We start from the raw sequence: 15572 nt of genomic DNA on the forward strand, positions 1-15572 counted from the left end.
GTTAACCATCGAGCTCGCGTATCATCTGCTCTGGAAAGAACCACGCTGAGGCCGCACAGACCGGACAATTTGAGCGCAGCTACGCACAAGAGCCAAATCAAAGCAAGTACTTTCTTATATCGCAACTAAAATTGCTGTTTAAGGTTGTCTAGGCTATTCCATGTTTGTGAAATCATTCAATGACTTGGGGTCTCTTGCAAAGTTAACTGTTTGAAATTGCCACGCTGAGATTGCTTTCACTTTCACTTTCCCTCTCTCTCTCTCTCTCTCTCTCTCTCTCTCTCTCTCTCTCTCTCTATCTCCCTCTCTCATTTATCTCATTATTATTCTTGTTCATTTACCTTGTTTAAATTGTATTTTCGTTTTGCTATATACTCATATTTACTCCGTGTGAATTGTAGTTATGTACTCTTTAGTCTGTTTTTATTAAATCCTATAATTTGCTTGAATTGAATTGTTTTATTGCTCATTGAGATCGAAGTCCCTGAATCGTGTGATCTACGCTACGAGCTTTGTTTTATATGAATTAATTTTCAGTAATCTTAGTAGTACAGACACAGAAAATATTGTTTTTTCCTGATCAGAAGATTAATATTTCTTGGAGTTTGTAAGAAGGGTATTTTTATTGAATTTTGATAAGGAAGTCTAGCTTCCAGTTCGCTGGACGAACAGATTGTCTAGAGTAACTTAAATTAATTCTAGTAAAGGTTACCTTTAAATGATTAAATATTCCCTCTTTGGGTAATTTAATATTTGTAAGCAATAAGCACGTTATATTCATAGACTCATGAATATTCACTTCATTTGAGTTAATTATTCCCCAGAAAGTGATTGTTGCTACATTAAATGGTGGAGGATGCGGGCAGCGTTCAAACTTTGTTTTTGTGAGCAATATTCATTTTCATTTTCATGAGCATTTTTGGATGTTAATATTATGTATGCGCATTTTTGAATTGTGAGTTAAGTCGCGCTTTGAGCGAACTCATTTGGCACAAAGGCAACTGTTCAGCACAGCAGCCTAACAGTTTCTAAAAATACCTATAGTCACTGTTATTTTAATAAAAATAAACTGCAGTAAATGTTAAAAGTCTCCTGTCAAGAGAAGACCAACATTTTCATATGAATAATTAAAAGATGAAGAAATCTTTTATTAATTGTAATATGTAAATCTGAACCTGAGCGATGTTCCTCTGATTCAGTTAAAAAGGCCTTGCATATTAAGTATCGTTATTGAATTTCGTGGTGAGCCACAGTGATATTCAAAATTTAAACGATAAAAAACTCCTGGTCTAAATTGGCTTAGCTACCCGATTTTAAACCTAAAACATTTAAATCATAAGTGCTGTTTTGTTAAATGTTTATGGGAGGTAAAACAGATGGACAAAATCTGTTATTAACAGTCTTGTGTTGGTTAGAGAAAAGCTCCGGCCTCACGCGCTGTTTAATTTAGCACCTCAAGGGTCATAAAACCTTTGTCTGTTTGTGAGTTGCGATTTTGATGCAGAGAATCAGCGCTGATGAGCGCACAGAGATTAGATCATAGTGTAACTGACTGTCATTCCGCTATTTAAACACCAGAGGGAATTTTAGACGTTTCAAGTTGCCCTGTCTTCTGATTCCAGCTTGCATGAGTGCCATCTCTGGCCGTTTCAGATAAGGCTCTCGAATTACTAACCTCTATTTCTCTCTGTGATTTATTGAATTAGCTGTCTAAATTATCAATAATTATTTGCATTAACAGCTTTGCTCGTGCGAATATTATTTCAGCATTAGACAATTTTTGCCTGTTTTTGTTCACATTTACTTTGAATTTGGTTCAAACATGATTTGAATTAGAATTTAATTGTTTAATAGTGCAAATTAAGTGTCTCAGCCCAACCACTGATTAACCCATTTAGAAGGGAGCAAGCCATCTAGTGGCAGTAACCTGTTAAGTCAGTTCACAGCTTGCATCTCTCTGATCTCTTTCTTTTCGGTTCTGTTTTGAATTGCTTCATCTACTTTTACCCTTTCTGATTAATTTCATAATTATTAATGATACATTACTGTTATCGTTGGGTATTATAGGGCATTTATTCCGATTTTTCCAATTAATTCTTCTCACCTGCTTATTTTAAATTTAGATTTAAACCAGTTTTGAATTTTTAATTTGAATTAAGTTTTCTGCCCACCAGGTTAAGCCACAGAGAGTGAATACGCCCCTTTGTGGTGAAAACCAGCTTCTTCTTCTCCCGTGCTCATTCCTGTCTTTTGTTATTTATTTTATTATTATTATTATTTTTTTTTTTTTTTATTATTATTATTATTTTTTTTTTTTTATTATTTTTTTTTTCCTCTTTAATTTTTTTTTTATTATTAATTTTTATTATTATTATTTTTTTTTTTTTTTTTATAGTTTTATTCAACTTTTTATTTTATTTTATTCTATATAGCCCTTTTTGTTGTTTATCTTTCCTCTCTCTTTTTGCTTAGATTATTTTGATAATTACCATCATTATCATAAGCTTTTGTTTTTGTTTTATCATCATTAGGTAAAGCTGTTTACCTCTCATTTCTACATATATATTTACTCAGTTGATGATTAAACAAACCAAACCTTAATTCACTTTAAGCTTCCTTTGTTCATCCTTTGTGTATTTGATTGTAGAACTCCTTTGGTGATAGGACAGTCATCTCAGGTTTCCAGTGAGCAAGGGGGCCAACCGGCGTTGCCAACACTGGCCGTGAGTGAAACTCGGTCCCTCTTATCTCTGTTTGTTTGCGCCACGCAGTGGAAGACATCAGCAATTTGGCACTCCAACGGTGATCAATCAGTCCAGCTGACACACGACGCAATCTCTGGGACCAGTACCTAAACCGGGGGCTAAATCGGGGCCCACTTTCTTTTCTAAAGAGAGGGTTCTGGGGAACAGCCCAATTTTGTAGTGCTGTCTGGCGGTTGACATCTTGGTGTTGCCGGTTGTGTTAAAAGTCACAAGCTGTTTGAGAGGGCGCAACGTCAGAGTAACGGAGGGCCAGGGACACTGCGGTTGAGTGTTTGGGAGCGCCAGGGAGGCTGACCGTGCCGCTGGATTCCACCAGGTGAACCAAAAGTGATAAAACCTATCCACTTATTATAAGGCGCAGAATATTAGATATTCCCCCCTGATATTTATGTTAAGTGTTTGGTCCATTTTCCTCTGTAAGCCACACCCTTTTCCTAGGTCTCTTACTCCCCTAGCCGCACGTGCTGTAGGCCCCTAGCAGAAACTCTTGTGAAAAACAGCAGGCTTAATTTTTTTTTTATTCTCTACCTAACACTTCTAGCGTTCTTATTCATTCCATTTCATTGCAGACCAATTTATTTGGTGTTTTGTTTTCACGGTGCTCTTTCCTATCTTCACCTTTTTGCATGCTGTTGTGATTCTGTTTCTTGCAGTTCACCGAGAGACCCCAAGGAGAGCTAAGTAGTAGAGCGACAACCGAGCAGCCGGTGTCACCAGGTGACCCACGAGGCTATCCCCTGTCAAGTCTCTATTTTGGGCCGACCCTAATTGGACCCGCCTCCCTGTCTAACTGTCTGCATCAGTTAGCCAAAATTCTTAGAGACGGCATAGCCGTACGATAGCTCGTTAACCAGAGAACGAACTTGCATTGGCCTCTTTGTGTGTGTGTTGTGCTTCTCTTGTCCGCAGTGAGCCAAGATGTCGCGTGCATCCAGTCCCGCAGTCCCTTGGGATCAGCTAGCGACATGGCTGGAGACGATGACGACCTCCTTCCTGCCAAAGGACACCAGTGACCTGCAGCACTTGAGCCAGGGACAACTGGATACTGAGATGGACCAGCTGATGGCGAACGATCCGACGCAGAGTTACACCCACAAAGAACTTGCCAGGATCACAGGGACCCTAGCTCACCTCCTCATCGCCCAGGCAAGGATCAGCGAAAGGAGCAACCACGACTTGGAGCAGGAAGCCGCGGCTCTGAGACTTCGAGTGGAGGAAGCCCTACAGCATCAGGCCCACACCCAGAGTCGTCTAGATAAGCTACTTCTCGAGACTCAAGACCAGCACGAGAAAGAGAACGCTACAGATCCAGAACTACAGAAAGAAGTGGAAAGACTTCAAAATGCCCTGGAAAATCTTCGTCTGGACACAGACCAAAGAGAACATTTGGAGAGAGAAATCCGAGAGAGACTCGAGGCAAAGCTCCGACAAGGTGACGCTCTCCTTGAAAGGGCTGAAATCGAACTGAAAGAAAGAGATGCTAAAGTGAAGGCCTATGAAAATCACCTGGAAATGGCCCGAGCTGAAATCCACGACCTTACACAGCGTAAAGACTCTCTAATAGATGAACTTGACATGGTTCACAGAGAACTGAAACATTCTTATAGCCTGCAACGTGAACAGAAAGAGGAAACACACTCCACAGAGTTTCCCCTGGCCAGTGAACCCCAGCGTGTCAGCCAAGAACTTCGAGCTGGAAAAGGGGGTGAAAGCCTGCTTTTCAAAATGTCACCAGCCAGCCTCCACGAACCCCTGTCAGCAGTGGGGGAAGGAAAACCCTTCCAGAAAGTCCGGGTCACCAGCCACGGACACATAACTCCAAAAGAACTGGACAAGCTGGCTAGAAACATCCCTACGTTCAACCCAGATCCTGCAGGAGGCCACGACATTCACGCTTATTTACAAGATATAGACTTTCACTTGCAAACTGTCACCAACGTAACCACTTGGGACAAATTGTACCTGCTCAGAATTACGTCCAGTCGTGAGGTACGCAGTTTCTTAGACCGTCAACCAGAGACTGTCAAAATGGACTACCAGCAACTGCGAAAAGCTTTGGTGCGTGAATTCTCTGATCCAGAATCAGACCAAGGGCTAGTAACCGCAATGGACCTCAAGCAAGGTCGACTTGAAACCCCACCTAATTTCTACAACCGACTGCGACGTGCCTACTTCGGAGCAAGGAATGAACCAGGCATGGAGGAAGACGTCAACTTCCGAACTTTGTTTCTGCGAAACCTCCATCCTACTGTCAGCCACCATTTGGGAGTGTTAGCGTGCCCGCGTAGCATGTCAACGCAACAGTTACGTGATTTAGCACATAAGGCCTACACCAAACAAAAGACTGTGTCAGAAAAGACTGTAAAACACCCAACTATTTGCTCTGTCTCTGAGTCCCATTCAGAGTTGACCCTAGAGGGCGCCCAACAGCACCCCAGTTATACACCCATCAACCGAGAGTCAAGACCGTTCCAAGCCAGCAGAGGGCAGCGCGGTCGCGGTGGTGGTGCCCGTCCGAAGCACCAGAACGACCGCTCTGGAATATCCTGGGACCGGCCTCGCCCCTCCCATAACCAAAAGGGGGGGGCCACCTGGGAAGCCGGCCGGCGACCCAGAACTAGCCAACCTCCAGCCTCCAGAACACCAAGCCCAGGGAGGCGGGAGGGGGAACCCTCTCGACGTGATACTTGGAAACTCAAGGCTGAGCCCACATCTAAACAGGAAAGTGCAGCCACATCCGAAGCTGCAGAACTTCTGAGAATACTGAGAGAGTTCCTTCAACAGAAACCTCACAAGGAGGACAAGAAGGATAAACCAGACACCGCATGACTAAACCTTATGCCTGAAACCAGCACCACTCCCATCGTCTCCACAACTGAACCAAGCACACAGAACACTGTTTGTCAACCACGAACTATTGAACTAGCTGTTGCCTCATCAAACAATAGCAACACCCACTCAGTCCAGCTGACGTCTGCACCTCCTGACCAAGAAAGCATCATCCCACACACTGAGGTGCCAGAAAGTGCTGTTTTGGTTATCTGTACCCACAACGAAACACACAAAACATACCCTAACTGCTTATCGATCAACACACAAGCCCCAACACCAAAACTCCTGGGGAACCTGATCGAGAAGGGAGTGGCTCGGAAACTCTACCTAACCATCACTTTAGAAAAGGAAATGAGACTCGAAGCCCTTGTGGACACAGGCTCAGACCTCACGTTGATTTCGGCTCAACTATTTGATAAGCTCAAATTTGAAGCTCAGAGACAGAATCGAACTCTAAATTTTCACACTTGCAAGCTGAATGTGCAGTCATACAGCCAAAATGACATCCAGCTCAGAAATGTAGCTCCCATCCACCTGACGATCGGACCTATGAGCCTAGTACATCCTATTTATGTCTCACCAATGAACAATTATTCATTTCTCATCGGGAAAGACCTGCTTGATCGCTTTGAGCCTTTACTAGATTTCAAACAGCTGAAAGTCTGGGCTCAAGTGCGAGAACCTCTTCCCCTCCAACCACACAGGTCGCCGGTGCCAGACGGTCAGGTCACAGAGGTCACGAGAATTCCCACGGTGCCAGACGGTCAGGTCACAGAGGTCACGAGAATTCCCACAGAGCCAGACTGTCGGGTCACAGAGGTCACGGGAACCCCAGCAGCCAGCCATAGGTATCCAGCCTCAACAACAAACCAAGGCTCAAGTTCGATCCTCTGTACCTTCAAGGCCACTAAATACTCTGATACCTACTGCCCTAAGGTCAAAACCGAACTGCAGCTGCATGATATAACAACAACGGACAGTATTCTGGCCATATGGGCAGACAACTCAGCCATTAGTCTGTCACTGTACAATGCAATCACTGAGAAGACACCTGACCTCCCTTATGCCAGCAAGCGCACTCGTTTCCCTTTGAACTCACACCCATCCTCAATGGTTTCTGCTAGAGGAATCTGCGCTTTGCATGTGAAATGGAATTATCGGTGCCTGACTCATTATTTCCTGGTCCTTCCGGACCTGCCACACGATGTTTACATTGGAGCAGACCTCTTGATTCGCCTCAAGGCTCATGTGGACACTTTTAATGAAGTTGTATGGGCCCCATTGACTTTGCAGCCACACGTTTCCATCAACCATGACAACCTCATATCAGGGCAGACCATCCCAGAAGTCTGCACTTTAGTCAACGAACAGGAAACGGTGGTACCAGCTTACACCAAAGGGGTCGCTATTCGGCTCAACATGCGATGGGGTCAAACCTTAAACCACACCCTGGGTTTCTTCCAACCCTCACCTGAATGTGTGGAACTCGGACTCACACTGGAAGCCACACCCCTCACTGAAGTATCATCTCGTGTAGTCTACATCCTGTTCAACAACTGCACGGCAACTGACATCAACATTCCCAAGGCCTACCGGCTGGGATGGCTAGTAAGCCATGACTTTCATGATTTTGAACTTGTACTACTTGTCATTGGTCCCATTCCACCCGCACTGATACCCGAAGGGAGTACAGACAGTACATTGTTCACTGCACCCTTCAAACTCATTGCCATCACATCTGTTATGTCGGTGCCTAAAGACCAAGTGTGCAGAACGGAGCTGACCGAGGATGAACACCTCACAATATACACAGTCTCCCACAAGAACGTCGGTGAGGCTCATGAACCTACTACACCTCTCAATGCCAACCCGACTGATGACACACCGATGGAGGAGCCTTACCCAGGTTTTGAATCTCAAGTGCAGCAAATTCTACAAGACGCTAATGCACTTCAAAGCGATACAGATCGTCAAGGACTCAGACAAGTTCTGTATAAGTTCAAAGAATCCTTTGCCAAAGACTCTCTAGACTGTGGTCTCACCAACCTCCACACGGTGCGCATCCCTACGCACCCTGATGCTCCTCCCACTTTTGTCAGACAGTACAAGATTCCCATCGCCTCACACGAACCAGTGCAGGAGATCATCGAATCTATGCTTGAAAAGGGGGTCATCCGTCCATGCAACAGCACCTACTCAGCCCCCATCTGGCCCGTCCTCAAACCTAACGGCAAATGGCGACCCACCATTGACTACAGGAAACTGAATCAACAGGTGCCGCTGTCACGATGGCCCATGACCCAGCTAGAACAAGAACTACCCCGAATCAGAGGAGCCACAATCTTCTCTACACTTGATGTGGCCTCTGGATTCTGGACCATTCCGGTGCACCCGGAAGACCAACACAAGTTGGCATTCACATTTGGCAACAGACAGTTCACCTTCAACAGGTGTCCGTTCGGCTACGCCAACTCACCAGCTGAATTCAACATCTTTCTGAACAAAGCCTGCCCAGACGCTAGAATGAGAGGCAACCTGATCTATGTAGACGATGTTCTCATGAAGAGCACAACGGTGGCCGACCACCTGAAAGAAATAGACTATGTTTTGAACCAACTATCCACCGCGGGAGCCAAGATCGCCCTCCACAAAGGACAGTGGTGCCGAACTAAGGTTAACTACGTGGGCCTGCTCATCGGATCCCAAGGCATTGAACCTCAGTCAAACCGCATTCATGCCATTCAGAACATCAAGCCTCCCACCAATGTCTCTGAGCTGCGGAGTTTTCTAGGGGTATGCAATTACTCTCGACAGTTCATCGAAAACTACTCGGACATTGCCAGACCCCTGACAGCTCTGCTAAAAAAGGACTGCCCTTTCGTCTGGTCAGAGGCTCAAGAACACGCCATGAAAGAACTAAAAAGACATTTATGCACAGCTCCGTGTCTTGCTTACCCCGATCCACAAAAGGAATTCTACCTGGAAGCTGGGTTCTCCAACCAATGTCTCAGTGCTGGCCTGTACCAACGGCATGATCAAGACAAGAAAGTAGTTGCCTATGCCAGCAAGACACTGCTTCCACCAGAGTGTAAGTTCTCAGACTGTGAAAAAGCTCTGCTCTGCACTGTATGGGCCATTCAGCGATTCTCCAATTACATTGGGGCACAGAAAGTTATCATAGAGACTTGCCACCAGCCAGTAATGTTCCTCAACAGCCAGCGAATCCGAGATGGCGTGGTCACCAATTCACGCATAGCCACATGGCTAATGGCTCTCCAAGGACGCAATGTTGAGGCACGGTATGCACAGAATCACAAGTCTGCACTGGGCAATGGCCTGGCCGCATGCCAAAACTGTTCTGATAACATATCTGCAGAAGAAATGGGCGTGCAAGAACCCCAACAGCAACAACCGACCTGTCACAGGTACTTTGAAGAGAATGCGTGTCAGGGCATGCTCACAGCCTACGTCGATGGATGCTCCTACAACCACGATGGCATCCTCAAGGCAGGTGCAGGAGTGCTGTGGGTCAACGACCAGCCATGTTCCCCACAACACTTCAAGTTAGGTCCCCAGTCATCACAATATGCAGAAATAGCAGCCATTCTCATAACTCTGCAGATCGCATCAGCCCATGACATCAGAGAAATCCTCATCTGTACAGACTCTAACTATGCCAGACTCAGTTTTGTGTGCCACCTTACCGGCTGGAAACAGAATGGTTTCAAAACGGCAAACAACAAGCCAGTCAAACACCAACACCTGTTCCAAGAATGTGATAACATCACCGAAATGCACAATATGACTGTGTACTGGAAGAAGGTAAAAGGACACTCTAAGCTACCAGGGCTGGACAAAGACTTAAATGATAAAACCGACGCCCTCGCCAAAACAGGCGCACTACACGGGGAGGTGTGGTCACCCCCAGAACCCACACCCAGCCCCGATGTTGCAGTATTAACCCGCAGCAAACGACCTTCACCTGTGGCAGTGCCCGCCTCACAGTCGCTATCGCTAACTCCGCAGATCTCCAACAACGACATTGCGGATATGCAAGCCTCTGACACTGCCATAAAGACAATTCTTAACCACCTCTCTGACCCCTCCAACCACCCTATCACTGAAGCTGAGCTCAATGATGACTCGTGCCTCCGACACCTGTATAACACCAGACACATGCTACGTGTACAAGACGACATTCTGTGGTTTGCACCTGATGACAGCACATCGCCACGGCTCGTGGTGCCACGATGCCAAAAGGGGGTAATGCTAATGTACGCCCACGACACACCATGTGCTGGACACCACGGTGCCAGAGCCACGTATGACACACTGAGACAGGTGGCATTCTGGCCCGGCATGCAACAAGATGTGGCAGAGTACGTCAGAGAATGTCTTGTGTGCTGCCAGTTCACACCAGCAAACCCAAACCACAGAGCCCCACTGCAACGCAGAGGGATCACGTTCCCGTGGTCAGACCTCCAAATCGACTGGGTAGGGCCCCTGCCCAGATCAACAAGAGGCAACAAGTACTTCCTCACGGTGGTGTGCCAGTTTACCAAGTGGGTAGAGTGTCTGCCAGCACCCAATGACACTGCCCAAACCACTGCATACCTCCTGATGAACCATATCTTCTCCCGGTTCGGATTGCCACTGAGAGTCAACTCAGACAGAGGTACCCACTTCACGGCCGAGATCATGCAACAGATCTGGAAATGCCTAGGGGTACAAGCTAAACTACACATCAGCCACCATCCAATTGCATCCGGCCAGGTAGAGAGATCGAACAGAGCGGTGGTCGCCATGCTGAAAAAGTATGTGTCTGCTAATCAGAAAGACTGGGATGTGAAACTACCCCTTGTGTTGATGGCCATCAGAGCCACCCCACAGGAATCAACACGGGTGTCCCCTTTTGAACTCATGACTGGGCGGCAGATGACCCTGCCACTACACTTGCTGTATCAACCAGGAGACTCCAACCTTGTCACTGCTTACACCACATTCCAGTACCTTGACGAGCTCCATAGACACTTGAAAACAACGTTTGCTTTTGCCCAGCAACACCTGCAAAAAAGCGCTGAAGGCCAGAAAGCATACTATGATCGGAATGCGTCACACCAGGAACTGAATGTGGGCGACAGGGTCTTGTATTACCGCTTCACCCCGCCAACTCAGACAGGCCCCCAGCGGCTGTCAAAGAAATTCCTGCCACACTGGACGGGACCTCATGAGATTATGAACAAACTCTCCCCAGTTGCGTACCAAATCCAGCTAAGTCGGGGATCGAGAGAACCAGTTCTCAAATGGGTCCACCGTAACCAGATTAAGAGACATGTGGCCACTAGCAGAGAAAGACAGGGAGGGGCCAATGCAAGCTAAACACCAACCGCCGCCATCGAAGCGAAAAGACTGTCCCATCCAACCCGGGACAAACCTCACTGACCTGTTCCCTCTCTCTCTTTTCCCTTTTCCTCCCCATCTCTCTCTCTCTCTCTGGCCTGTAACAGGATGCTGCTGTGGATTCTCATCCTGTGCCTCCAGTCAACCAGAGGCCAGCCGTCATCAGACATTATCACACCGGGTCCTGCCTCGGGCATTGTATTGAGAGAGCAACCGGGACTCCTGATCACGAATTGTCGGACGTACACCCAGAAAGTATACGTTCGACTCGACCCCCGCAACGTCTACAGAGCACACTACCCCCGCGCAGTAGCCCAGTACAGCTGGGCCGGTGCCCGTTGGACAGAGGATTCCCTCCAGCACGCCGAGGCCGATGTCAAGCACATGCTCAACCAACTTGAGAAGATGACTGTTACCCAGGCGGAACTAGGTGGACACAACCGCCGCCCCAAACGTTTCCTGGGAGCGCTGCTCGGAGCCGCCGCTGCTGTTGGAACTCTGTTCAACATCGGTATGTCCAGTGTCAATGCAGTAAATATAGCCACTGTGAGACGGCATGTGGCTGAAATTCAGACTGAACTTCCACAGCTAAAAGAGCAACTCACTACACAGAGTGCATCCTTGCAAACCATTGGAAAGACTTTGAAAGGAACGGTGGTCATTCTCAACACCCACAGCGTGCTTTTGAACCAGACCATGAACTCCATGAAACAGCTGTTCACTGTGTTCCAGAATGACTTTGCCCAAACGCAGCTGGTCACAGCATTAATGACTGACATGCTACGGGAAGTGAGTTCTTCCATCGACAGTCTAGCCATGGGAAGAATTCCACCATACCTGATACCCCTAAGCTTGGTGCAAAATGTGCTGGCTTCCGCCATCACCACACCCACTGATCCTATGCAAATCCACCTTGCCTACTCTCTAGGTAGTGCTATTCCCCTTTACGTGGATCCTGAGCAGAAGGAGATGAGTTTCCTCCTGAACTTACCCATCATAGAGTCAAGCCGAATCTACAGACTCAAAGACATTGTTAATGTGGGGTTCTGGAAGGATAACACTCATATCAAGATACGTACCCCTGAGGTGGTGGCGTACCATGACAGCAACACCCAGCTGTACTTAGCCCCAAACCTGCACATGTGCACCCTAACTAAAGACATTCACTACCTCTGCCCCAGCAAGCCATTTCTCAGAGACAATACTGATGGAATCTGCGGGTTGCAACCCATGATCAGCGACACGCGTTGCCCTGCCGATGCCCAGCCTCGCAGCCACGTCACCGAGACGCAAGCTGAGATTGTAGGTGATAGATGGCTCGTTAACACTCCAGTACGTACCGCTACACTGACCTACGACCAGCATGACACAGCCACCCGTGTCAATCTGCTCGACCAGAGCATGTGGATTCAAGTCCCACGAGGGGCCATCCTCCACCTCGACGATCTGGCCTTATACCATCTTCCGAGTGAAGAGTACCAATCAGAACTAGAAATCCCATCCTTCTTCAAGAACTACAACTTCACCCTAGGTCCGGAGTTGGAACTGTGGATTGAAAAAGGCGGGCCTCAGCTCATTGACATTGCTCCCGTCGACGCAGCCCTCCAAGCCTTGTCTCGATTACCCATCCTGAACACCTCACCTGTTGTCCAAGCCTGGACTGCAGCTGACACAGCACTGTGCATCTCCATGGTCGTCGGCCACACCCTGACCCTTGGCGTGGCCTTAGTCCTATACAGGAAACTCAACGAGATGCGAATCTCTGCAGCTAAACTCAAGACAACTAGGATTGGAAGTCTCCGATGGAAACCCCGAAGGGAAGGTAACACACCAGAGACGGATAAGGACCTCATCGAGTTGAGTCCTCAGCCCTAACAAACACCTGCTACCCGACTGTCAGGATTCACCTGCCATCCGACCATGGTGGTGGGTGTTGTCCGATAATGACCACAGGGCATCATCCGACCACAAAGGGGGAATGTAACACCAATGAGCGGATGGTATTCAACCATCTGTTCCATGTTAATGAACCCTGACCCCTTTTGACACATTCTACACTCAAAGACCAGAACGTGAGTTAAAGAAAAAACAAGGACTTTCGTTTTACAACCCTCTTACAACATAACTCACCACCCTGGGCGCCGCCATGACGGCAATGTCCTGGCGGGGATGAGAGTTATAACACCTTGGAGACTATCCAGAGATGCGATATCGAACTTCAAAAGGGAAGACAAACAACCCCCCTTCTTGATCGCACATTCCAGTGAAACAGACGCACATACACTCAAAAACAGGCACAAGCATTTTTGCTGGCCCATGGACCTTATTTTACTTAAACTACCTCTAAATGTATTTTAATGTCTCCCTTTTTGTGCTCAAATGTATGTATGCGGCATAATGGAATATATGAATGTTACTGTGTGTTTAATGCAAACTTTAGATGCATTTAGTTAATAGTAAGTCTGTATCTTTTGATACGGGACTGGTAAAAGCCTAGTTCTTAGTGTCTGGATAATCGTAAAAACACGACTTTAACGAATCTTGATAGTAAATTACAAAAAGATGCATTGTTTCAGAGGAACGATCTTGCTTAAGAAAAATGTTTAACTTTGACATCGCCATAAATTAGACCAGTGGGCGGAGATCAGCAAACAAAGAAGATTTTTCCCGCCTTAGTTTGTTTACACTTCATTGGCTCATACTAAAAAAATAGGTGTAAACCTAGAGTTACTTAAAAGCTCAAGGAAACCTGTATTCTGGGCATTCCGCCAGAGAGAAAAGAGGATTCCCAGCTTTGCAACCGGACTTCAAGAAGTTCTCCGTTATTCTTCTTTACTTTTCGTTTCATTCTAGTTTTTCTTTATTGTCTGCTGATATTTGACTTCGTTCAATTGCCTTCACGAGCCAAACGAACTTAAGTCTAGTCATCTTTTGGCAAAGTTTACCTTCGCGTTAACCATCGAGCTCGCGTATCATCTGCTCTGGAAAGAACCACGCTGAGGCCGCACAGACCGGACAATTTGAGCGCAGCTACGCACAAGAGCCAAATCAAAGCAAGTACTTTCTTATATCGCAACTAAAATTGCTGTTTAAGGTTGTCTAGGCTATTCCATGTTTGTGAAATCATTCAATGACTTGGGGTCTCTTGCAAAGTTAACTGTTTGAAATTGCCACGCTGAGATTGCTTTCACTTTCACTTTCCCTCTCTCTCTCTCTCTCTCTCTCTCTCTCTCTCTCTCTCTCTCTCTCTCTATCTCCCTCTCTCATTTATCTCATTATTATTCTTGTTCATTTACCTTGTTTAAATTGTATTTTCGTTTTGCTATATACTCATATTTACTCCGTGTGAATTGTAGTTATGTACTCTTTAGTCTGTTTTTATTAAATCCTATAATTTGCTTGAATTGAATTGTTTTATTGCTCATTGAGATCGAAGTCCCTGAATCGTGTGATCTACGCTACGAGCTTTGTTTTATATGAATTAATTTTCAGTAATCTTAGTAGTACAGACACAGAAAATATTGTTTTTTCCTGATCAGAAGATTAATATTTCTTGGAGTTTGTAAGAAGGGTATTTTTATTGAATTTTGATAAGGAAGTCTAGCTTCCAGTTCGCTGGACGAACAGATTGTCTAGAGTAACTTAAATTAATTCTAGTAAAGGTTACCTTTAAATGATTAAATATTCCCTCTTTGGGTAATTTAATATTTGTAAGCAATAAGCACGTTATATTCATAGACTCATGAATATTCACTTCATTTGAGTTAATTATTCCCCAGAAAGTGATTGTTGCTACATTTTATATCCCTCCATCTCCTCCGTGGGACTCGAGACCGGTGGGTCGAGCAGGTGTCGCTCATTTCCCAATCACTCACACCTCGCTCCTGCTCCTACGTCTCTCGGCCCCGCCCCACTCGTTACACACACACACACACTATATATATATATATATATATATATATATATATATATATATATATATATATATATATATATATATGCCTATCACATTTATCACAATCACATTTCTTTAATAACATTTTAATTGAAAATAAGGCAATTTTGTATAACTTTTTTTTCTAATTATTTAAACTAGCTAAAACCAGCTAAGGCTAGTTTAAGCAGTTTGTTTCGACAGGAATCCTCACTATCCTAAACCCAGAAGGTGGTAAAAATAGGAGAGGTACCACAAAGTGCCATAATATTGTTACAGTATGCTGTTACAAGGTGTACTCCATATAAAAGCCGTACCACAGTGAAAATTTAAACAAATATAGGCAGATTCAGAACTATAAAACTGTACATTTTTCAGTAACTAGGCTAAGAATGCAATTAAATCCAACTCAGATTGTAGATGTTATCTTAACTGTTGTTTCCAAGCAATGCAGTGTAAGTGATGCTGATTTGCTCTTCCTATTCCACAAAAGCCTGTCCTTCCTGTAAAGTTCATGCATGCTCTTACAGATAGTCTAAATAATAACATTGAAAATCATTAGCAGATTAACTCTAAATAAATTCCTCGATAAGTACACCCGAATCAACACTAATGACTCTAAGTCTAAATAGAAGATAAAG

General features: G+C 45.5%; 2 protein-coding genes across 2 annotated transcripts in view; one reads left to right on the forward strand and one right to left on the reverse strand.

Moving 5' to 3' along the window:
* asic4a (acid-sensing (proton-gated) ion channel family member 4a) overlaps positions 1-15572 on the reverse strand; it is a 212785-nt gene that overhangs the window by 131887 nt on the left and 65326 nt on the right. The window lies entirely within an intron of this gene.
* On the forward strand, positions 3282-7232 carry LOC127964757 (uncharacterized). The gene is made up of 2 exons (XM_052565076.1): positions 3282-6323; positions 6366-7232. The coding sequence occupies exon 1, from the start codon at positions 3684-3686 to the stop codon at positions 5592-5594; it is 1911 nt and encodes a 636-aa protein (XP_052421036.1). The 5' UTR covers positions 3282-3683; the 3' UTR covers positions 5595-6323; positions 6366-7232.

This window comes from Carassius gibelio, chromosome B9 (assembly GCF_023724105.1).
Source record: "Carassius gibelio isolate Cgi1373 ecotype wild population from Czech Republic chromosome B9, carGib1.2-hapl.c, whole genome shotgun sequence".
Classification (NCBI taxonomy): domain Eukaryota; kingdom Metazoa; phylum Chordata; class Actinopteri; order Cypriniformes; family Cyprinidae; genus Carassius; species Carassius gibelio.